Source organism: Podarcis muralis, chromosome 5 (genome assembly GCF_964188315.1).
Source record: "Podarcis muralis chromosome 5, rPodMur119.hap1.1, whole genome shotgun sequence".
NCBI lineage: Eukaryota > Metazoa > Chordata > Lepidosauria > Squamata > Lacertidae > Podarcis > Podarcis muralis.
The window spans coordinates 6,855,576-6,880,875 of record NC_135659.1 but is presented as its reverse complement, the minus strand read 5'-3'; the positions used below and the strand labels follow the sequence as shown (position 1 = coordinate 6,880,875).

Below are 25,300 nucleotides of genomic sequence, written 5' to 3'. Positions count from 1 at the left end.
TGTCAGCTGTGCAGTTTCTTTTCCTTCTTTTCCTCAGACCTCCTCTGCAGTGGCCTCCCAGCAGAGCATTTGGGGTGTGGAGGAATGATGGCTACCGCACAAGCCCCCCTGCATTTAACGGCGAGAGTTGCCATCTCCCCCACTCCCCAGGAACCAAACTACCTCATGATTGAGTTTCATTCTGAGAAATGACAGGCAGTGAGCCCTGGGACAAGAGCCAGTGCTACCACCATTTTTGGCCACAGCGGCTGCCGCCCATAACAAACCCCCTCAAATGCAAAATTTTGCTCCCCACAAATCACCCCTCTTACAAGTCCTAAGTTTAGCCAAAACTTCTCAAGCAAGGCCAGTCCAAGATGGTGTGCATGAGGGGGAGGAGCAAACATGGGCCCCTCCCACTCATTCCCAGTAACAGCAGAGCTCTGTTCATGTGGAACCTTAACCTGGGCGATCTCCTCCCTGTTTCGAAGATGTTTTAAAATGTTTCTAATGTTGGTTCCTCTGTTTTGTTTTTGTCGGGTTGATATTGTTTAAATGCTTAGTTGGGGTTGGCGGTTATTTTAATTTGGGTATAACTGTGAACTGTTTATTATTGTTATTATGGGTTTCTATTGATTTATTGGTTTGTTTGTTGCTTTTATAGGAATTTATTTATTTTTTAATATTTGATGCTTTGTTGTGGGGTTTTTATATGTTGTAAGCCGCCCTCAGTGGCTGGGGAAACCCAGCAAGATGGGCGGGATATAAATTAAAAAATATTATCAAATTATTATTAAAGAAGAGGAAGAATCAGATGAATTGGGCAACTGCATAGGGAGCACTGCATCATAGTTATCACTGCTAATTTTACACCTTCACATGTAAATTACCACATGCATGTTTTATGCAAATCTGTGGCCTATTCTGCTCTCTCTCTTTTCCCCCTGATGCTGAAGTGGTGACCCAATCAAGGCCTAGACTGCAGCAACACGCTCTACACAGAGCTGCCTTGGAAGCCAATGGCTTCATGTGCTATGGAACATCCCCCTGCCTTTTGGCTCGCCTCCAGGGTTACCTTGATGGCAGCTGTTGCTATCTGGATGTGATGGAGGCGCCGCAGAGTGCTCTCCCGGTCAATGAAGTACGAGGCTGCCAGCTGGTGCAGGGTTTCCAAGGAGACGGTGGCATTGCTCCCACCACTTCCTGCCAGGCCGCCGGCTTCCGCTTTCCGACTGAGTTTGCGCTTGTCCACAAAAATGGTCAGGGACTCTTCTCCTGCAAAGGCATGAGGCACAGTGTTTAGTGAGCTCCACATCAGGACCCAGATGCTCTGGGCTCAGTGTACCTTTTGGGTGACTGTCCAATCACCAGCTTAACGAAGGGAGAAAAGGCACATCTCACAGGAGAGCTTCAGCCAGAGCCAGATCCCTGGAAAACGTTGAAAAGTTGACTACCATCCCATCACGATCACCCCTTGCCTCTCCTTGTCTGTTACGTGAGGCTCACGGCTTTGTTTTCCGGCAGACTCGCTTCACCCACAATCTCCCAAAAGCTAATTCACTCCCCCGGCTCAAGTCCTTCAATGGTCACCAGTCCATATCTGGAGCCCACAGGTGGGCAAATACCTTTAACAGGTGAATCCTGTTCCCTGCTCCCAGTACGTTTCCGAGCACAATTCAAAGTGTTGGTGTTGACCTTTAAAGCCCTAAACGGCCTCAGCCCAGTATACCTGAAGGAGCGTCTCCACCCCCATCGTTCTGCCCGGACGCTGAGGTCCAGCGCCGAGGGCCTTCTGGCGGTTCCCTCATTGCGAGAAGCAAAGCTACAGGGAACCAGGCAGAGGGCCTTTTCGGTAGTGGCACCCGCCCTGTGGAACGCCCTCCCATCAGATGTCAAAACGATAAACAACTACCTGACATTCAGAAGACATCTTAAGGCATCCCTGTTCAGGGAAGTTTTTAATGTATGATATTTTACTGTTTTTTGGTTTCTATGGAAGCCGCCCAGAGTGGCTGGGGAAACCCAGCCAGATGGGCGGGGTACAAATAATAAATTATTATTATTATTATTATTATTATTATTATTATTATTATTATTATCAAAGACTAGCACAGAGGCAATACAGGTAGGGTATGATCTGGAGGTCATTAGCCTGCCGGTGATTTATGGGGTCCCTGTGACCATATCTGAACATCTGGATGTATTCTGAAGAAGCAGCTTAGAGTTGTTGTTAAGAGCATAGTTTCCCATCTTGAGCTAATGTCCCAACTCCACCCCTGGGTTAGACAGATCAGACCTTGCTTCAGTAATCCATTACCTCTACTCTAATCCAATCCTGGTTTGACAACTGCAATGTACACTAGATGCGGCTGCCCTGGATGGTAACACTGAAACTTCAACTGGAGCAGAATGCTATTGTGCATCCCCTAACAAGTGTTGTGTGTCAAGGGCACGCTCAACCTGTTCTGTGCCAGTTAATACTGGTCACCAATTGGTTCCCATGCCCAGTTTGATTTAAAGCCTTGCGTAGCCTGAGATCTTCCTTCCTCAAGGACCATCTCTACTAACTGTTCTGTCCTTGTGACGGGTCCAGACAGGGAGAGCCAAGAGAATGACTTTCACTGATCATTCCCAAGCTCTAGAACCTTCTCCCTAAAGAGGTTAAGAGAACTACCTCTTTATTTTATTTTCACACTTCTTGCACCAGGCTTTTGAACTTGTCTGTCTGTTTGAAATCACTTTCAGCTATGGGATAGAAATGTTTTAATAAATTAATAAACCTGGTGTCCTCCCTCAACTATACGGATAGTTTTGAGAGAGGAACGCGGCAAATCCAGAAGCTCTGTATCAGGGACTGGCATCTGATTGGCTCCTTGCTTGTCACCTGACTCTCCAGATCAAGAGGATTCTAGGCTGTTCCAGCAGTGTTCTATAAACATAGATAGCTCAGTCAGTAGAGAATGAGACTCTTAATCTCTGGGTTGTGGGTTTGAACCCTACATTGGTCAAAAAGATTCATGCACTGTAGGGGGTTGGACTAGATGACCCTTGTGATCCCTTCCAACTCTAGGCCTGCCATTCCTTCCTTTGACCAGTCCCCCTTGGTGGCACTGGGGGGAATGAACCAACTCCTGATCCACACAGTTCCTGGTCTTGAGCCCCAGAATGCTTGTTGGTGCCCATACTTCAAGCTTTATAAAGCACCCTAGGTGTCTTCTATGGAAGGTCCATTTAAGCCAACTCTCATTGAATAAATTAACAATGATTATGATTATGGCTGGGGACGTGGGTGGCGCTGTGGGTAAAAGCCTCAGTGCCCAGGACTTGCTGATCAAAAGGTCGGTGGTTCGAATCCCCGTGGTGGGGTGCGCTCCCGTTGCTCGGTCCCAGCGCCTGCCAACCTAGCAGTTCGAAAGCACCCCCGGGTGCAAGTAGATAAATAGGGACCGCTTACTAGCGGGAAGGTAAACGGCGTTTCCGTGTGCTGCGCTGGCTCACCAGATGCAGCTTGTCACGCTGGCCACGTGACCCGGAAGTGTCTGCGGACAGCGCTGGCCCCCGGCCTCTTAAGTGAGATGGGCGCACAACCCTAGAGTCGGACACGACTGGCCCGTATGGGCAGGGGTACCTTTACCTTTACCTTATGATTATGGCTATGATTGTGATTGTGATTTATATACTGCCCTTCATTAGAAGATCTCAGGACAGTTCACAAGAGAAAAATACAAGATAAAAAAAACAAATAATTAAAACAAAAACAACAAAACAATAGCCCCCCTCCCACAAACACATTTAAAACTGAGGATATCCTCCTGCCTCTGGTCAATTTCTACACACACACACACAATCAGATCCATTTATAACTTGAACATGCTAATTCTATATATGGATGTCAACAGCAGTTCCACAGTGGACTTTTAATAGACCTACAGAAGATCAAAACACAGAAAACACTCGTTCAGACTAAGGAGGGGAGAGGAAAAAGCAGCCTTGGCAAGTGAGGAGGTATTATTTAAGCCAATTGGTCACTTGCACAGCAAAATGTCACTAATTGTCTTTAGCTGTCTGGCAAGCTTGTTTTGTTGCTATTAGTAGACATGACTTATGGATTTCTAAAAATCCATACCGCTACTTTAAGCCCTGCCTTGAACTACGGCTTTAATCAATAATAACAAAGTCTTCACGCCAATTTGTATTAGTGTGAGAACTTTGTTGCCAGATTATGGGGAAAGGGCGATTCAGCAGACCCCAACGCCCCACGTGAGGTTCCCAGAGTTGCTTGGTGTGACAAGAGGCGTGGGGAGACACATGGGAAGACTGAGAAGGGATGTGGGTGGCTACAGCAAAGAGAGACAGCCCACCATAACATCACGAAGAGCCAGGATGGTACCGCTCAGCCATGGAGCTCCTCACCTTTGGCAATGTGCCTTCTCTCAGCTGACCCCATCACAGGGCTGTTATGGGAAGGATGAGAGGGCTGTACAAAAACAGAACAGACTAAACAACTCCTGTGACTGCCCATTGTGGCTTTTCTCATGGTATGTAAACATTTCATCTGCTTTGGACAACAGTCTTGTGCTTGGTCTTGTGCTTGTTTCCTGCTTGGCAGGGGGTTGGACTCGATGGCCCTTGTGGTAGAATCATAGAATCATAGAGTTGGAAGAGACCACAAGGGCCATCGAGTCCAACCCCCTGCCAAGCAGAAAACACCATCAGAGCACTCCTGACATATGGTTGTCAAGCCTCTGCTTAAAGACCTCCAAAGAAGGAGACTCTACCACACTCCTTGGTCTATTCCAACTCTATGATTCTATGATTCTATGGTCTGATGGAGAACCAGTGGTGGGAAGACCTGGTCCTTGGGCTTGTGGAATCTGTGCTGTCCCACAGAGCCAAGGGGGCCTCTTTGTAATCTGCCTGTGTTGGTGCACACAATGCACTGGGGATCAAGCTTACCAGACAAAGTGCCTCTCACCCCACCAAGATCGTCGGATGAGGCCAACCTGGCAATGCTGCGACCTGCAGAGGTTCGCTGCAGCGCTTCTCAAAGGATGTGGCAGGAAGATTCAAGAACAATCCAATATTATAGTTCACGAAGGATTCATGTTGTTATGTAGCTGCATTATTTTATACTTTCTGGATGCCCTGTGATTATATTTTAAGTAGTTGTGTTTTATGCTCTAAATCAAGGGCTGCTAGGAGTTGTTTCTTTTTGTTTTCAGATGTATTTTTTTATCAATTAAAAATTTGGTGTGGTGTGAGCCAATTTTTATTCCAAAAGTGTGGCCCAGAGAACGTTTTTTGAGAACCACTGCCTTCCTGTGGAACTGCCTGGGCTCCAAATGCAAATTTCAGTACTTGAAGAAAACACATTTGTGGAGGCCTTTCCTGACCATGTAGTGCCAGTTGGATTTTATTTCCTTTTAGCTTCCTACCACTGACTTAATTTGAGTTTGAAAAATGGTATATAGATTTTAATAAAACAAAATACGACCAGCGGTAGCGAGTGCAGGATGGGGCAGGACACCCACCAAAGCCAGGATGGCAGTGATACACGTGACTAAGAAGTCATAGGGTGGCTCTTGAGTGTGGGGAGCCTGGGTTTTCCCCATGCCAGGCCCGTTTTATCCACCTTTGCACTTTTCCATTCAACATGGTCTCCCCACTGAGTGCCCATAAATATATGTGCATAGAAACAGTGGTGTAGCATGGGTTGTGGGCACCCGGGGCAAGGCAAGTAATTTGCACCCCCTAACCCGTGGATTTGCGCCCCCTAACCTGTGGATTTGCGCCCCCTAACCCATGGATTTGCCCTAACCCCAGATGTTGTGCCCGGTGTGGCCGGCCCCCCCTGCACCCCCCATGCTACGCCACTGGATAGAAATCAGTAGTATCCGGAAGCTGTGTTGAAATGTAGGGCTCTTGGCCGCCTTCCCATACCAGCTGCCCTAGAGATATTTCAGACTTCACCTTCCCTAAGCTTCAGTCTAGGCTGGCTTTGGTAGTAGTGCTCCAAAACATATGGAGGGCACAAGTTTGCAAAAGGGCCGTCTTGACCTTTGTGTAAAAGACTCTGGAGTCAATGTTTGTTTCCGTCAGGCCCCCCAATCTTTATGCTCCTGGTGCTTTGAAATGTGTGGCTGCTTCTCCATGCCAGTTCTGCCATGAGCTGAAAATACGTGTGTGGCCATAATGCTTGTGCTGGGAAGAGGAATTTGAACAATTTGAACCCTGTTGTATAAGCAGTACTATTGGTTGCTGAGCTGTGGTGCCAGCACAGAGGCCTCCTGTGAGGTTCAGCCTGATCTTTCTTTTTCTTATTCCCCTTGCCTGCGACACACTCATGGCACTGCTGCCTGTGGCACCATGATGACCAGGGGGCTGGGTGATGTGGTATGACTGTAACTGTTGTCAGGGGAAGGTACCGTGACTTAGAGGGTCGCAAAACTATTGTTCAAGAGGGTTGTGGGCATTACCGCCAGGCATACTGCTTGCAGTTCAGTGGTTGCTATCGTATGCCCAACTGTGCACTAGGTGCCAGCCTAGGCTCTGGCACAGCAAGGACATTTTGTACAATGGATACAACGGAATCGAACTGCCTGGCTGCAATCCTTTGCACACTTTCTTGGGAGTAACCCATCCCCCTCCCCACTGTATAATGGGACCTGCTTCCAAGTAAAGATACAGTGCATGGGACTGTAAGGCTGCACATCTATGGATAGTTACTTGGAAGTAAGCCCCATTGAACTCAATGCAACTTAATTCTGAGTACACTTGATGAGGACAGGGTCCCGTCCCCCCTGTGGCATGAGCTTTTGTTCCCACGTTGACAATCTGCAATCTCACACCTTGAGCTCCTTGAAGAGGAAGAGGATGAGTGGGACATAAATTAAACAAATGAATAAATTAATAAAACTGTTACAGTAGTACAGAGATATTGGTGTGCCTGGATCACATATTTTAATATAAAAACACAACACTTAATTCAGGTACTCGGCCGATGTGGCTGAAGACTATAGTTTTTGACTTTAAGAGAGAAAACACATGGGAAGAAAGAGGACCATTCACCTCCAAGTGTGGCAGAGAGCAGGAAATGGGTCCCGTATTTTTTAATCAGGTTCTCGGTGATCTGCTGGAGGCTGGGCCGACGCCCCAGAAGGCGAATGTTGCGGATGAATTCTGGAGCCAGGGGCAGAGGCAAGCTGAAGAAATCTTTCCTTTCCAATGCCAAATTATTCACCTTCCAGCGAGCAAATTCTCTGGAGGAGAAAGCCAAGAAAACAGTAATGGCAAAGTAAGCACAATTATAACTGTATCCAGGACCCAGGCCTGGTTTTTCTTAATATAAAAAAGGAGCACGTTTCCAGCACATAGGAATAAGGGGATAAAGGACTCTCTGAAGATAACTCAAATACAGACTGTCTGTCGTGAGTTAAGTATACACATGGGGAGGGGGGTCAACAGGGGCAAGGACACTAGTTCCACTTCCATTACCTCTCCAACCATCCTCACAAGTCGGAGGGTGACGTCCCAAAGTGGGGAGCCTCCTATGCACGTGAGGGATCCTTGACACAATTCGGAACCCTGATTTTTCAGGCTTCTAAAACACACAAGGAGCCCCCAGGAGTAAAAGAGGCTCCCTGCTTGAGACGCTCACCCTCCAACTCAGGGGCAGCTTGTCCTGTTTCGATGCCTGAGGCAAAACAGGGGCTGCCTCTCCACTGCCCCTGAACTTACTGGGGATGTGTGGCTTTGGCCCCCAGTGGGAGGTCTGTGAAATCTTGCCACAACCCAGAAGCTGCAGCCACTGATCCTTGCTTCCCCTGTGGCAACAGTGATAGGGTTGCAGGAGAAGTGAGAAGGGGTGGTGAGATCTCCAAGATCTCACCAGAAGCCACTGCTTCTCCTCGCTCCTCCGGTGGCAGGGGGGTGCTACCCCTTGGGATTCCACCCCCCCCCCCAAGATGGTTGCCTCAGTCCACCTCAGGCCAGTCCTGCTCCAAGTGAGACTGTGAGAGGGATGGAGACCAAGTTGCACACTAGTCTCTACGGTCAACCTCTTCCTTCACTGATTTCCCTACCACAAAGACAGAAAGCCTGATGCACTAGAGAATTCTGCACAATATTCTGAGTTTTCTGGGTTTCTGTATGAATCCAATCTTAAGCACAGGCCTTGCAGTGTGAAGATTGTAGGCTTAATTTATAATGTTCCAGAGGGGGAAGTGAGCCCTGCCAAAGGCACTGAAAAGCTGTTCTGAATCAAATGAATCGTACTGAGATAGATGGACCAATGATCTTGTTCAGTATAAGGCAGCTTCTTATGCTAATACTCCTCACCACACCCTTATATGTATGATGTTTCCAAGATGGGGTCCACCTCATACAAACCTGTAATACCAATTCACACACTTTACTTACCTGACAGTACAGACATCTCCGAAAAACAACAATAAACAACAGCAACTGAAAATATTACATGCAAAGTGTTCTGAAAACCAGAAAACACCCTGAAAAAAATGCAATTAAGACTACAGACCTAAGTATACTTACTAGGGATTAAGTCCCATTGAGCTCAATTAGACTTTTCTGCATAAACACAGAGCTACACTCTAAATTATTTTCTATTTTCCTTTCCTTTCCTTTTTTCCCCTTCCCTCGAAATTCCTCATCTGCTCCTCCTGAGCAGAAACCTCCAAATTCACCCGGACATTTAAATTGTGCAGCTATTATCATTTTCCCCACTGCGTGGAGAGTTGCTTCACCAGCCCAAAGAGGACATGCAACGCTGGTAAGAGGCAGAAGATAACATTCACAATAACAGTTCGACTGAGAACCTGCAATTGTGTTTTTGGTGGGCTTCAGGTATGGAACACCACTACCAATAAATTTCCTTAGTCTTACAGAAACATTCTTATTGCTTCCCTAGGAATTCCTTGGATGTTTTGCCTAAGCAGGAACCTCCAAATTCACATCAATATTTTTGTTTCAGACAAATGTGATGGCAACTCTGTTGAAGACTTCATTTTCGTGCCTAGTACCTTGACAGCAACGCTGATTGCTACAACCAGAAATGAGTGATGCCAACAGCTTGTAGAAACGCATAGTGGCACTAGTCCAAGAGTGCTGGAGGAATTCAGTTCACTTCAGTTTGATCCTATTCCTTCAAGGAATATTTCTGATCCATACCCCATCTGTATGAACCAGCTTTCCAGATGGATAGGACATTAGAGAGATTTATACAAGGCAGTCTATACACCACAGTAAATACTGGCAATCTGTAGATCTGATAAAGTGCCCCAAATTATAAAAGGAGGGAAAGGGCATATATTTGCACAGCTACTCTTTTCCTTCCCCCAAGGCAGGATAAAATAGGCTAGCAAGCAAAACCACTTAGGAGTAACAACAAGACGACTTACACATCTGCTTCGTCCTATGTTACGGTTGTCAAGCTAAACCACGACGACATTGGCTTGCCTTTTAAAGGGTTTGATGCAACTACAGAGGTGATGCTCTGGATACTGCTTTGCTTCCATCAGTCCCGACTGGCATGGCCAATGGACAGGGATTGTGGGAAACATAGCTGAACAACATCTAGAGGGGCAAAGTTTCCCCATCCCTGCTCTCCTGGGTTCTTACAGGAAGAAAAGAATGGCTAGAGACCATGGGATTTGCTATTTCCTCTGCCTATTGATTCAACTGAGGAGACAATGGAAACTGCAAATTCCATGCTGCCTGGTGGGAAATTAGGGTCTTGAGCAAGCTCGGGAACATAATTTACAGTGAAGGAGAAACCAGAAGGCTTCCTGCATTTTAGTGATGCCTCTCTGCTGCTAGTTACTCCTACCCCATCTGAAAGGAACTGTTTTTTGTCTTGGAGAGGGGGGTGGGGAAACTGGCAGGGGAAGAATGTGTAGTCCTCTATTTGCCAGGTTCATAATTGTGTCTACTCCTGCCATTATCAATACAGTTCCATTTGAGTCTGGCCATTGCATGAAACCAGACGATGTGGAGTTCCATCACCACCAAGTCCCAAGAAGACAACCTGACAAAATCTCCTCTCCTTTAAAAGCCCAGCGGCCCTGCTGCCCGTTTTGCACATTGACACCTTAAGGGTACTTGTACCACCGTGACTGGAGTTGTATCTTCCTTCACACTAGACCTTGGCTTATAAAGAAAGGCCCCCATTTATGAAGCAGCTTTTACACATAGCCATTTCTGAGTTTAGTTTTAAGTCTTTCTGTGTGCAAAATATAGGCTTTACTCCAGATGATTCACTTTAAATTCTGATTATTTACTTCAGTTTGACCTTGGGGCAATCTCTCTCTCTCTCAGTCTGACTTGTCTCACAAGATTGCACTGAGATTGGGGAGGCAGAGGCGTACCTTGCGCATGGCACCTTGAGGGAAGAACGGTGAGGCAAAAATGCAATTAACAAAAGCAGTACCTGTTTTGGGCCACCTATCAGGCCATCCTTTGTATTGAGATCTCGGCCAAAGATAAACGTGTTGACACTCAGCAATTTTATACATATCAGCTTAACATCTGCTGCCTGTGGAACAAGTCATGAGCTACGTGCCAACCAGACCTCCACTTAAGAGGCCTCACATATTCTTCACACTATGATGGCTGGCATGGAGATGATTTCGGCAGCCTGCTGTGTCCCCTAACAATGCCGCTGTAAACAATGATCGGCCAATTTCATTCTAATCTTGACAATTTCACTGTAATTAAAACCAGGCTGTGGCTTGCAAACACTTTAATTAAGTCTGATTGGGAACGATGGAGGAGAAGCGAGGGAGTATAGCGCATGGCTGGCAAAGCCAGCAATAACCCAGAGTTCTAAGACTTCTGAGCAGGCCACCCACGCAGCTGCCAAACTAAGTTTTAAACCAGGCTAAATGTGGAGTGGAGCAGAGTTTAGGCTCAAATGACAGTCGCGAGATTGCAAACCCTAAGCCAGTTTCTCCAAACTCCTGGTAGTTGAGGAACATGTTTTACTTAATTGTAACTGAATGCACAACTCACTCTTCAACCCGGAAAACTTATTTCTAAAATGCTAAGAATAAAAATTAAATCCCACCAATTTTGGTTTCTGTTCAAGTCACTGAGATTCATCCTGGGCACAAACTTGTGCAGACTGTAGTTCTTCTGCATAGGTGCATCTCCAGTGCTCACACACAATACAGAAGGTGGGTTTATTTATTTTTCATACAACATACCGTATTTTTCACTCTATAGGACACACTTTTTCCCTCCTAAAAAGCAAGGGAAAATGTGTGTGCATCCTATGGAGTGAATGCAGGGGGGAGGCAGGCGGGAAAAGCCCCCAAGAGCCGCACACAAGCTCCGTGAGCTCTTGCGGGCTTTTCCACAAGAGGGAGAAGGGACTGACTGGCCGCATACGTCAGTTCTGACATCACCAGTTTAATATGTCAGTTCTGACATCACCATAGAAAGTTGCCAAAGCTGTGCCCAACCCTAGTGTAAGGCCTTTGTTCCCAACACCTGGAAACACTCACTGCTGAATAAGCCGCTAGGAAAACTGTGGCAGGGAAGAGAGAGAAATGAGACCATCAAAAAGTAGCCGTGTTGGTCTGAGTTAAGTATTGCATTGCCCTGTTAAAAGGCTGTAGCAAAGGTTAAGAAAGGGATGGATCTGCAGTGGCTAAGGCTGGCCTAAGTTCACCTGCGCTTCTGTCTCGCTGAAACAAGCAAAAACCCCAGACTCACAAAGGGTTAGCAGCCTGCCTGCTGCAGAGGAACAGAAAGATTAAGGCTGCTCTAGTCCCACAGGGTTGACTCTTCCGCCCCCATTTCTGTCGCCAGAAGCCTCTCAAGAGAGCCTGTGGGTGCCCCACAGCAGAAAGGGTGTGTGCGTGAAGGTAGAGAAGGTGCGGGGAGAACCCAACTCTCTCAAGGCCAGGGCTTAAGAGAACAGACCTAGCTCAGGCACTGGCGCCAGTGATGCTGTTCTTGTCGTCAGACGCACTGCCTTTCAGCATCCATTTCCTCCCTGTGTGCATTCATTTCCCCAAGCCACATCCTGGCTATTAGGGTTTCCGTAAGCTGGGGAGGGGCCAAACACACCATTCTTTCAGGAATAATCAGGTGGGCTTTGGTGATGCTCATTAAAGTGAGGAATTGACAGGGCGGATTAGAACGAGGCAGCTTGTGAGCAAGAACCGTGAAAAACTGCCAAGCTCAGAACTCCGCAGAAGCTCGTCCATCATGACTTGCGATGCCCCCGTGCCTCTACCTTCCCACTGGCTAGAAATCTGCAAATGATGCCAAATCACATCAACCTACACAAACAAGAGCAGCAGAGCGGGGGAGGCTGGAAGCAAAACTTGAGCAGGGCAAATAAAGTGCCCTTTAGGGAAGTTGACAAATACAAAAACAAAAACAAAAAACCATGATTGAGTGTGGCTGAATCAATGGCCTCCTCATTAGCTTATGTGGGTTGCCCAGTACGTGTAAGGCGAAGAACACAGTAACCCAGACCCAAGAGGGGCCTAAAACAAAATGTTGCAGCGTGTCTTCTCCCCTAAAAAGAGTGCTCTAAGAAGGGACTAAAGGGAGGGTTTCAGCCATTCCCTGGAAGCAGAGTATTCCAATTCCCTCTCTTTATTTCTCTCTCTCCCTCCCTCCCTCCCTCTCTCTCTCTCTCTCTCTCTCTCTCTCTCTCTCTCTCTCTCTCTCACACACACACACACACATATTCTGTTTTTTTTCTTTTCTAGCTGTCACTCAATATTCTGTAGCTATTAAGCATGCTCAGTCCTTATTAGCCAAGGTTTTTTTGGGGGGGGCTGCCTTCTGGATAGGTTTTTTGGGGGGGTATTCGTTTTGCTCTGCAAACATTGCTGTTCCCCCAGTCATGCTGATTCTTGCCTCTATTGTAACTTCCCCAAGTTCACCACCACATGGAGAGATAGGAACATAAAAGCACCAACAGATGCAGCTGGTACATGTAGCATCACCGAATTTATTTATTCCTTCCAGGGACAGACCATCCTGAAGGAGGCCACTTATGACTGAATATTCCGTGGAATGGTTGAATGTCAGGACACACTGTTGCTAGGTCTACTGCCGTCCAACTTGCAGGCAGTGATTTTCTGCATGGGGAGGGGGGAAACACTTTTGTGTCCATGGAGTAGGGTTACCAGACGACCCCATTTCCTGGGGACATTCCCCAGATTTGCGAATAAGTCCCCGGACAAATTGCATCCCCGGAATGTCCCCGGTTTTCATCTAATGTCCCCGGGAAATGCAGCAGCGGCAGTCTCAGCAGCCCGGAGCAGTTGGCTCTGGCTGGCTTCAGGAGCTGCTCAGAAGTCCCCATCTGATGGTGGTGGAGGGGCTCTAAGATGCAGCTTCCGGGCTGCCTCCATCTTCTCTGACCCCAGCAACTAAGCTGTGAAGGAAGGCTTCACGCTGCCTATCGGAGCAGCCTCCCAACTCCTACTTGCGTGCAAGCAGGTAGGGGCAGGGATCTCTCAGTTAGGCAATGGGAGGCCTTCCTTCCCAGCTGAGGGATCCCCACCCACTCCTGCTTGCACACAAGTAGGAATTGGGATGGGGCTGCTCTGAAAGGCAGTGTGAAGCCTCGCTTCCCAGCTGAGGGATCCCCATCCCTGCCCCCTCCTGCTTGCACACAAGTAGGAATGGGATTGGGGCTGCTCTGATGGGAAGGAAGGCATCACGCTGCCCAAGTCTCGCCAGCGACGCTGCTCCCAGCCCTCCTTCTCTGCCTTCCATACCTGACCCACTGCACACCACTTCCCCACCACCAAAGAACCAACAACATGAGGCCAGGCTCATGAAGAAAGGAGATAGAAACCTTGTAGGAAGGGGGAAACATGGTGGTTGAGGTCAAGGTGGCAGCTGCCCCTCTGCCACCACCATCACTGCAGCATCAACGAACATGTTTGTTTGTATTTATTTATTTATTTATTGTGTCCCCGGATTCACTGGAAAAATTTTTGGTAACCTTACTATGGAGGCTCCTCCCGTTTTTAGGACTCTGAACAATTTGGAAGGTGACAGAAACTAAAACCAAGGTGTGACATGCCCATCTCTGCTGCTGCTTTCACACACATTTTCTTTATTATTCTTACTACTTTTGCTACTTTATTTACACATCACCTTATATCTGAAGGGCTCAAGGAGACTTACATATAGCAAACAAATATTAAAAACAAATATTAAAAACGTAACTCCTGGAGAGGGCTTTAGTCTACGCATTATGCGAATCTACCAACCCCAGATGTCAAATCTTTATTGCTTAGCCAAAGGCCACCATCAGTCATATAACAATGCAATGGAAAAGCCGGGACACGCCTCAAAATAGGATTAAAACATATGAATAGCACAACCCACTGCGATATCCAATATATATCCAATATATTTTACATGATGATAGCTTTAACTTTCATTATGAAAGCAACAGGTTCTTGCCAGTTTATAATTAGCCCAACACTTTAACAACAGAATTGACATGTCCTCCTGCTACAGGAATTCTTCATCTGCCCTTCATTATTCTAAATCATGCAGGCAGTCAATCACATGGGATTCTACCCATTCTTTTTTAATAGGCAAAACTACAACTAGAAAACTAGCTAGGCCATATAGAATCCTCCTACAGGTCTAATAATAATAATAATAATAATAATAATAATAATAATAATAATAATAATTTTATTATTTATACCCCACCCATCTGGCTGGATTTCCCCAGCTACTCTGGGCAGCTTACAGCATATTTTGAAACATAATAAAACATTAAAAGCTTCCCGATACAGGGCTGCCTTCAGATGTCTTCTAAAAGTCAGATACAGTAGTTGTTTATTTCCTTGACATCTGAAGGGAGGGTGTTCCACAGGGCAGGTGCCACTACCGAGAAGGCCCTCTGCCTGGTTCCCTGTAATTTCGCTTCTCGCAGTGAGGGAACTAGCAGAAGACCCTCAGAGGAGGACCTCAGTGTCTGGGCTGAGTGATTGGGGTGGAGACACTCCTTCAGGCATACTGGGTCGAGGCCATTTAGAGCTTTCAAGTTTGGCACCAACACTTTGAATTGTGCTCGGAAATGCACTAGAAGCCGATGAAGATCCTTTAGGACTGGTGTTATATGGTCCTGGTGGCCACTCCCCGGCACCAGTCTAGCTGCCACATTCTGGATTAGTTGTGGTTTCCGAGTCACTTTCAAAGGTAGCCTCACGTAGAGTGCTTGGAATTATCGTTCCACAGATGTGCCGAAAAAGATGAGAGATAGGTCAAAGCCGATCGCCCAACCACACCCTTTCAACTAAAATCAGTAGCGTCTGGTAAGGTTGGCCAGAGCCATGATACCACCCTCCCAACATTGGAGACATTTCACCTTACCTAGATAGGGCTGGAGTGGAGCAGAGCAGAGCCACAGCTGAGGCTGCACAGATGCACAGGCAGAACCAATCTGGCGCTTCCACCAGTGTGCCCCCCCCCCCAGCCCTGACCTCCTTGCTGCCCTGCTCCACCCCAGCCCCATAGAAGCGAGCAGAAGCAATGCAGATGGCACGAGGTTGGCTCTCTGGCTCTGCCCCACCACACCAGGCATTGCTGACTAAAATGATCTGAACAGAGAATCAATGACATTTTACACGCTGTCCAGCGACTTCTAGTTCTTCTGACTCGCGGTGCAATTATTTTTATTATTATCATCAGTGCAGAGAAAAGCAGACTGTTGTGGCACACCGAGCCCCAACCACCATCTCAGGACCATTCAGTATGCTTCCCCTCAATGAGGCAATGCACTGAGACAATCCCCGGGCACTGCTGCTGCTTGGCTTGGATGCCAGAAAACGGCAGGTTCCCTTCTCTCTTCGGCTTGTGGGGATTGATCTTGGCACTTGCTTTCCCCCAGAGGAGAGCAGGGAGCTTCTGGGACAAGTCCCCAACCGCCACCCATCTTGGCAGCTGGCTCCCTTCTAGCTGCAAGACAGGCACAGCACAGGGAACCGATTCCATGCCTCACCTGGTTAACAGAGCAATGCCACTTGGCTCAGACTCAGATGCTTACAGAAATACAAAAATATCAGCTTCCTCCTGATTAATAGTGCTTGAGAGCTGATGTAGTGTACTAGCTGAGCAACAATAGCAATGAACCAGGGTGCTTGTGGTTTCCATCTTGCCTTGCCAGGAACTCACAAGGTTCCTTAGGCAAGCCACCCTCTCAGCTTATCCAACTGCAATATGGGGTTAATAATATGATTCTACACGGGTGACGCTATGGTCTAAACCACAGAGCCTAGGGCTTGCCGATCGGAAGGTTGGTGGTTCGAATCCCCTTGACGGGGTTAGCTCCTGTTGCTCGGTCTCTGGTCCTGCCAACCTAGCAGTTTGAAAGCATGTCAAAGTGCAAGTAGATAAATAGTTGCCGCTCCAGCAGGAAGGTAAATGGCATTTCCATGTGCTGCTCTGGTTTCGCCAGAAGCGGCTTAGTCATGCTGGCCACATGACCCGGAAGCTGTACGCCGGCTCCCTCGGCCTATAGAGCGAGATGAGCGCACAACCCCAGAGTTGTCCACGACTGGACCTAACGGTCAGGGGTACCTTTACCTTACAAGGCTATTGTAGGAATTACAACAAGATATGTGAAATGCTTTGTGCGCTCAAAGGTAAAATATAAATACTGTTATTATTAAGTAGACAGGCTTATGCTTGTCTTTGCATCACTGCTATGGCTAATGCCCTCCACTGATTTCTTTATTTCCATTTAACTTTTAACTCCTGTTCCAAGAAAACGGCCCTGTAACTAAAGCTAAAGTGGAAACCAATATTTCTCCAAATCTGAAGCTTCCCATACATGAAATTGCAGTATTTAGAAGCAAGGTATTTTTAAAGCACCAAACTGGGCTCTTGCCGCAAGGCACTGACAGCCTCACAGGTCTGCTGTGAGGATGAAACATAGATACAGGGCAATTTGCCTTGAGCTTTTGACATAACATGGAAAGACATTTATAGAGAACGAAGCTTGTGCAAATTGAAAAGGTTGAGTGTTAAACATTTTTGAATCCTGATCAACAGTAATTGCCAAACCTGAATTATCCTTTTCTTGTTTGTCCAAACCCAGGCTTATGGTCTGTGTCTCCGAGGCAAACTACGAGAAATATACCAAGAACTAATCTTAGTTATGGGGCGCGGGTGGCACTGTGGGTTAAACCACATAGCCTAGGACTTGCCAATCAGAAGGTCGGTGGTTCAAATCCCTGCGACGGAGTGAGCTCCTGTTGCTCGGTCCCTGCTCCTGCCAACCTAGCAGTTCAAAAGCACGTCAAAGTGCAAGTAGATAAATAGGTACTGCTCTGGCAGGAAGGTAAACAGCATTTCCGTGCGCTGCTCTGGTTCGCCAGAAGCGGCTTAGTCATGCTGGCCACATGACCCGGAAGCTGTACGCCGGCTCCCTCGGCCAATAAAGCGAGATGAGCGCCGCAACCCCAGAGTTGGCCACGACTGGACCTAATGGTCAGGGGTCCCTTTACCTTTTTAATCTTAGTTATAGCTTGTGGTTTTTCTGAAGTGCTATACATCAGGCTTCATCAAACTCGGCCCTCCAGATGTTTTGAGACTACAATTCCCATCATCCCTGACCACTGGTCCTGCTAGCTAGGGATCATGGGATTTGTAGGCCAAAAACATCTGGAGGGCCGAGTTTGAGGAAGCATGTTCTAGGTGGTGGGGCCTTTGGAGACCATCAGTTGGTACAGATTTCAGCTGCTGGTTGGTGCTGAGCTACTGGAATATATTATACCTAAAATGGTACCAATTGCATTGGCTGCCATTACCATTGCTGGTTATAACCTTTAAAGCTCTGAATGGTAGGAGACCAGCCACCTGATCTAAACCCACCAACCCACCATGTGTCTGTTCCTTGAGTTTGGCATTGGAGGGCTTGTTTACGTGCCCACTGGTAAAGACAGTCCGGTTGATGTGTACTCATAATATATCCTTCTCAGCAGTAGCGCCACAGTTTGGGAAGTTGTTCCTTCTGATATTTGGCAGGCCTTATCCCTGCCAATGTTTAAGAGGACCTTGGGACTCCCCTCCCCCTTGATGGCTTTTAGGGGTTAATGTATATGGGAGTTTTAATACTGAAGTAGTTACGGAATGTATATTTTATTATAAATGTTAATCCTGCTGTGATTTTAAATAGTATTGCAAGTTTGTAACTAAATAAATAAATACCCTGGAATTATCTTCCCATGGAAGCAAATTCAAAATGGAAGCTTCTGATCTGGGAAAACCATCTAAACTGGAACAGCTTCAGTGCCTCCCAGTTTCATCCACAGCCCTGTCTCCTTTCCCTAAACAAAACAGTGCCAGAGTCTGGCACAAAAATAATTGTGCTGGTCCCAGGGGGGATAAGGTACTATTACCGTAGGCCAAGATCAACAGGGAGCCGGGCGGGGTAGCAGGAACGATGGTAGGGCAGAAGCAGGAAGCCAGGCGAGGAACAGGAACACTGGTAAGGCAGAAGCAGGAATCCAGGCGAGGAACAGGAACACCGGAGAGTCAGAAACAGGAAGCCGGGCGAGGAACAGGCACACTGGGAATGCCGAACAAGGACTGGGTAAAGCAGATACTTCACAACGACGTTGCTCCCGCAACCTGGGACCGGGCTGCCTGACCTTTATCTTCTTCTAAGGCCGGGGGCGGTCCCGGCCCCCAGAAGCCCCGCCTCTCTTGGCCTTAAGGCGAGCACTCCTCCTGGGAGACACCAGTTCCCTTCGCCTCTCTGCCCTAAGCCTCTGCAGATCAGGAGAGGCCGAAGGGTTACTGGGCCCCGGGGGAGGCTCACCTGTAGCCACTGAGTCTTCCAGCACCTCTGGGGCCTGAATGATTTCACCTGGTGCCTGCTCTTGAGTTTCCTCAGCATCTAGGCCTTGCCCCAGTTCAGCCGGCCCTGGAGGCGGGGACTCCTGTGCCGGCTGGGATTCCTCCGGATCGCTCTCAGACTCGGAATCCCAGGCCATCACACCATCCCCCCTCCCAGGCCCCCCCCTCACTTGAGGGTCCGGACCCGGCTTGCTGGGGTACGCTGCATGAAACTCCCGGATGCAGGCAGGTGCGTGGACGTTGACTGCTGGTTCCCAGGAACGGTCCTCTGGCCCATACCCCTTCCAGTCAATGAGATACTGCAGCCTTCCCCCGCGGTATCGGGAGTCCAGAATGCGTTCCACCTCGTACTCAGGCTCTCCCTGCACCAAAACTGGCTGCGGTCGGGGACGGTCCGGGTGGAACTCGTCGGGTGGGGCCACCGGACTCAGAAGGGACCTGTGGAATACCGGGTGAACCTTCAGGTTTGCTGGCAACCGGAGACGGAATGCCACAGGCGAGACCTGGTCCACGATAGGGAACGGGCCGGTGAACCGGGCGTCCAGCTTCCGCGAAGGTCGAGAAGGGTGGAGGTGGCGAGTGGAAAGCCATACCAAGTCACCGACGTGAAGTTCCGGCCCCACCTGGCGGTGGCGGTCGGCCTGGACCTTGTACGCCTCCTTGGCCTGGCGCAGCTGCTCCATCAACAGCTGTTGCTGGGACTGGAGCTCCTGAAGCCACTCTGTCACCGCAGGGACCGCAGATGCCGGCAGCACATCCGGAAACAACCGTGGATGAAGGCCATAACTGGCTTGGAACGGGGTCTGCTGGGTGGACGCATTCACCGCGTTGTTATAAGCGAACTCCGCCAATGCTAGGTGGTCGACCCAGTCGTCCTGCTGGTAGCTGCAGTAACACCGGAGGTACTGTTCCAGCACCGCGTTCGCCCGTTCCGTCTGGCCATCAGTCTGTGGGTGGTAAGCAGATGAGAGACAGACCTCTGTTCCGAGGGCCTGGTGCAAAGCACGCCAAAACCGGGACGTGAACTGAACGCCGCGGTCGGACACTACACGCTCAGGTAGGCCATGCAGGCGGAAGACATGCTGAAGGTACAGCTGCGCGGTTTCCTTAGCTGAGGGTATGGATGGGCAGGGGGCACAGTGCACCATCTTCGTGAAGTGGTCGGAGAAAACTAGAAGGCAGGTGCAGCCACGAGACGGGGGTAACTCCACTACAAAGTCTAGAGAAACTGTGTGCCAAGGACGTGGTGGAACCGGCAACGGCTGAAGAAGGCCGGGGGGTCGCCCGGTAGGCCCCTTGGCCCGCCTGCAGACGTCACAACCAGCGACGTAGCGAGCCACGTCAGCCTTCAAACGAGGCCACCAAAACTCACGGCTTACCAGATGGGTGGTCCGATACCGCCCAAAGTGCCCCGCCGCTGGAGCGTCATGGGTCATCCGGAGAACCTCAGCCCGCAGCGGCCCTGGTGGGATGTACAGGCGCCCGTGGTGCAGCAGAAGACCCTGATGCGAGACCAGCCCTGGATACTGAGGGCAAGATCCTTCGGCCAGTTCCCGGAGTCGTTCCTGGGCCCAAGCGTCGACCCGCTGCTGTTCCCGCACCCGAGCCTGCAGTGGCTCAACCTCCTGGGTGGCCAGGAATGCAGCTGGTGGTAGGATCGTGGTGGGTGCTGCTTGCTGAACCGTGTCTGCGTTGTCTTCAGGTTTCCGGGACAGGGCATCCGCCTTCTGGTTTTGGGAGCTAGGGATGTAGCGGATCCGGAACTGGAACCGGGAAAAGAACAACGCCCACCGGATCTGCCTTTGGTTCAGCTTGCGGGTGGTCTGGAGGTATTCCAGGTTCCGGTGGTCGGTTCTCACCTCCACCGGGTGTCTTGCTCCTTCAAGATGGTGGCGCCAAACCTCAAAGGCCACCTTGATGGCCAGTAGTTCCCGCTCCCACACGGTATAGTTACGCTCCGCTGGAAGGAGCTGGCGGGAATAGAAGGCGCAGGGTAAGAGTGGCGCTTCCGGTTCGTGCTGCTGAGACAAGACGGCACCGAGAGCCGTACTGGAGGCGTCAGTCTCTACCACAAAGGGTCGAGAAGGATCCGGATGTTGCAAGATTGGCGCTCTCTGGAAACAGGCCTTCAACCCTTGAAATGCCTCCTCCGCCTCCTTGTCCCAGGAAAACGGCGTCTTGGGGCGCAGAAGCCGGGTCAACGGGGTGGTGCGGTGAGCATAATCCGCAATGAAGGTCCGGTAATAGTTGGCGAACCCCAGGAAACGCTGTAGGTCCTTGCGGTTCCGAGGTGCCGCCCATTCTCGAACCGCTGCCACCTTCCCAGGATCCATCTGCACCCCACCTGGTGAGAGTCGATGACCCAGGAAGTCCACTGACTGCTGATGGAACTCGCACTTGCTGAGCTTTGCATACAGACGATGCTCGCGCAAGCGCTGCAGCACGGTCCGGACATGGCCCTCGTGGCACGCCGGGTCACGGGAGTAAACCAGAATGTCATCCAAGTACACCACCACGTACTTGTCTAGCAAGTCCTGGAACACGTGGTTGATGTACCGTTGGAACACAGCAGGCGCGTTGCACAAACCAAAGGGCATAACCAGGTATTCGAACTGTCCGTACCGGGTCCCGAATGCTGTCTTCCACTCATCCCCGGCGCGGATCCGAATCAAATTGTAGGCTCCCCGGAGGTCTAGCTTGGTGAACACCTGCGCCCCTTGCACCCGCTCCAGTAACTCCGAAATAAGGGGCAAGGGGTACCGGTCCGGGATGGTAATTTTGTTCAGGGCCCGGTAATCATGGCAAAGGCGGAGCTCCCCACATTTCTTTTTGACAAAGAGCACTGGCGCAGCAGTGGGCGAGGTAGAAGGTCTAATGAACCCACGCTCCAGGTTCTTGCGCAAGAAGTCCTGCAAAGCCTCGCGCTCTGGCTCTGTTAACGAGTATAAGCGACTCACCGGTAGAGGCGCTCCGGGCTGGAGGTCTATGCCGCAGTCAAAGGACCGATGCGGCGGCAGCTGGTCTGCCCCCCGTTCCTCGAACACGTCGTGATAGTCCCGGTACTCAGCGGGGAGCGTTGCAGCAGCCTCCTCAGTGGGCGCAGCTGCTAGCATCTCAGTCTCAGCAGGAGAACTGGGGTCTGGGAAGTGTACAGTCCGTTTGACCCAGTCAATCTGCACATTGTGAGCCTCTAGCCAGTCCATCCCAAGCACCAGGGGGAACCGGGGCATGGAGGCAATATCCAGAGTTCGCATCTCACGGTGCTGCTGGAGGCACAGGACCAGGGGCTGGGTCTCTTGAGTGACGGCGCCCGAACGCAGTGGCCGTCCGTCGATTGCCTCCACCTGTACCGGTTCTGGCTTGTTCCGAAGTGGCACCCGATGCTGGGCAGCAAAAGCAGCGTCCATATAAGAGCGGGTTGCCCCTGAATCCACCAGAGCATGGGTAAGAATCCATGGCCCTCCTGGAGGGTATAGATGTACCGGAACCATAAGGTGTTGTAATTCAATTGGTGCGGCCCCATTCTGTGCTGTTTGGGACCCCAGGTAGCCAGGGCCATCAGCTACTGGGGTTGGCGGTTTCTCAGGACAGGACCGTGCATAGTGTCCGCTTCCGCCACAATAGAGACATAGATTCCCCTCCCGACGCCGCGACTTCTCTGCGGGGGAGAGGCGTGGCCGCACTGCCCCAAGCTGCATGGGTTCCTCCAATGACTCAGCTGGGCCTGTGGGGCTGCTGGTAGACACTGGGGCCGAGAACTGGAGGTGCCGGCGGCCCCGAGCCTGACGCCGGTCCTCTAGCCGATCGTCTATCTGTAGACTCCGCTGAATAAGGGCGTCTAGCGTGGTGGGGCGTTCCATTGTGGCCAGCTGGTCCAGTATCTCATCTGAAAGCCCCTCGAGATACTGGTCCCGAAGAGCAGAGTCGTTCCAGGTCAAGTCCTGTGCCAGCAGCCGGAATTCTGTGGTGTATGCGGCCACCTTGGACTTGCCCTGTCTCAACCGCCGAATCGCCCGGTTGGCTTGACTCCCCTTCTGAGGGTTGCCGAACGTGGCCTCCAACAGATTGCAAAACCCCCCGTAGTCTGCCAGCAAGGGGGAGTCTTGCCTGAGCAGTGGCAACGCCCACTTGGCCGCCTGGTCCTTTAACAAACTAATCAAAAAATGCACCTTGGTGCGGTCGTCAGGGAAGTTCCGGGCGCGCCCCTGAATATACAGCTTGGCCTGGGCAAGGAACATGGGAAAGCTGGCCGGAGCCCCATCAAATTTCTCAGGCAAGGCCACTGGGTACTTGCCAGAAGCCGGGGCGTCGGCCCCAGGAGCCGGTAGGGTGTCCAAACGCTGCTGTAGTGCCGTAACCACGTTACTGAGCTGCTGCACGGTGTGCCTCAAGGCCTGGTTCTCCTGGGCTATTGCCAACAATGTAGCCGCTTGGTCAGCCATGGCCTCTGACTCTTCCCGAACGCACCCCAACAAAGAGGGAGTGCGGGTGTGGCGGGAGCAAACTGTGCTGGTCCCAGGGGGGATAAGGTACTATTACCGTAGGCCAAGATCAACAGGGAGCCGGGCGGGGTAGCAGGAACGATGGTAGGGCAGAAGCAGGAAGCCAGGCGAGGAACAGGAACACTGGTAAGGCAGAAGCAGGAATCCAGGCGAGGAACAGGAACACCGGAGAGTCAGAAACAGGAAGCCGGGCGAGGAACAGGCACACTGGGAATGCCGAACAAGGACTGGGTAAAGCAGATACTTCACAACGACGTTGCTCCCGCAACCTGGGACCGGGCTGCCTGACCTTTATCTTCTTCTAAGGCCGGGGGCGGTCCCGGCCCCCAGAAGCCCCGCCTCTCTTGGCCTTAAGGCGAGCACTCCTCCTGGGAGACACCAGTTCCCTTCGCCTCTCTGCCCTAAGCCTCTGCAGATCAGGAGAGGCCGAAGGGTTACTGGGCCCCGGGGGAGGCTCACCTGTAGCCACTGAGTCTTCCAGCACCTCTGGGGCCTGAATGATTTCACCTGGTGCCTGCTCTTGAGTTTCCTCAGCATCTAGGCCTTGCCCCAGTTCAGCCGGCCCTGGAGGCGGGGACTCCTGTGCCGGCTGGGATTCCTCCGGATCGCTCTCAGACTCGGAATCCCAGGCCATCACAATAATAATCACAGCTGCCATTTCCTCCAAATACCCAAAGCAGTATCTTAACTGCGCACTTAATTTATCTCCCTGTAAGTCTTTATTTTATTAGCAGCCCTGGCTTCCTTACAGAAAGCAGTTCTACAAGAGTTGAAAAATTAACCATTGAGACCTTTTCTCTTGGAGCATCAAGAGATGCACTATATTGGGAGGTGGCACTGTATCAATTGTGTGGTTATCGTCTAGTGGAGGAACAAGGAATCTTTTTGAACAGGTCAACTCAAAGGAAGTGTGAACTTCCAATCTGAGCCTCTGTAGGATGATGGCGGACTGAGCTTTTGTGGATGATTTAGTGATCAAGGGAGGCAGGTGCTTCCAAGAGAAATGAATAGCTATTTAAGATCTTCTAGTCACATCAGCCACAGTTAACCTCTGGACAATTTATTTGGCTTAGGCCAGGCATGTCCAAAGTCCGTTTTGGGGGTGTAATCTGGCCCACTGGTCGATTTAACCCGGCCCCCGTGGCAGTATATGTAAAAGCTCAACAACTTTGGTCGGCCCTCACACATGTTCACTTCATCAAATCTGGCCCTCTTTGAGAAAAGTTTGGGCACCCCTAGTGTAGGCACTTCAATTCAGAGACCATTCCAAAAATCCTATTTTGAATTGTGGCTATCCTAATATCACATCAGCCAAATTTGAAGTTCGGGAGGTTAGAAAGAAATACTCTTCTTCAGAAAGTTCTGAATGTTCTGAATAGAAACACTTGCACTTTGCCTTTCGGTTACGCAAATAAATGTTTGCAATGCCGTATGCCTAACTATTGGCATTTGCAACAAGACGTACCAAACTATGAAAGGAAACCTATAACTGCAGAGCAAAGGACAAGGGACACTCAAGGCTGGTCGATTCATGCTGGCAAACATATTCAACCCTCATTTCAACTGTTTGCCCAGTTTGGAGCTCCAGTCCATCACTGCGGACATTGTATGTTCTGCAAATACACCAACAGGGTGCATTCCTTCAACAACCCAGGTGCCCACCAGTGTGTATCATTTTTAAAAATATGGAGCATCACTTGAGTAGCTTATGCTATCAAGGGCAAACCCTAGGGATCTGGCCCACCAAACCACTGTTTCAGTGGCCCAACAGCCCCTGGTAGAATCAGGCAGAATCAGGCCCAAGACATTTTGACACCTGAGGTGGACCACAAAATGGTGTAGCACCCCCCCCCCCCCGCAAGAAGCTACTACTGTATTTAATAAATAAATAAATACATTTAACAACACACATTAACTTATTAAATACAGTAGTAGCTTCTTCCAGGGGT

The 25,300-nt window shown here is 49.8% G+C and overlaps 1 protein-coding gene across 1 annotated transcript in view; it reads right to left on the bottom strand.

Annotated features, from left to right (window-relative positions):
- The window catches only part of BRINP2 (BMP/retinoic acid inducible neural specific 2), a 93,771-nt gene that overhangs the window by 16,485 nt on the left and 51,986 nt on the right, over nucleotides 1-25,300 (bottom strand). Inside the window, exons 3-4 of the mRNA XM_077928223.1 lie at nucleotides 7,048-7,238; nucleotides 1,055-1,254 (exon numbers count right to left, since the gene is read on the bottom strand). Coding sequence (XP_077784349.1) covers nucleotides 1,055-1,254; nucleotides 7,048-7,238 — 391 coding nt within the window. The remainder of the gene's footprint in view (nucleotides 1-1,054; nucleotides 1,255-7,047; nucleotides 7,239-25,300) is intronic.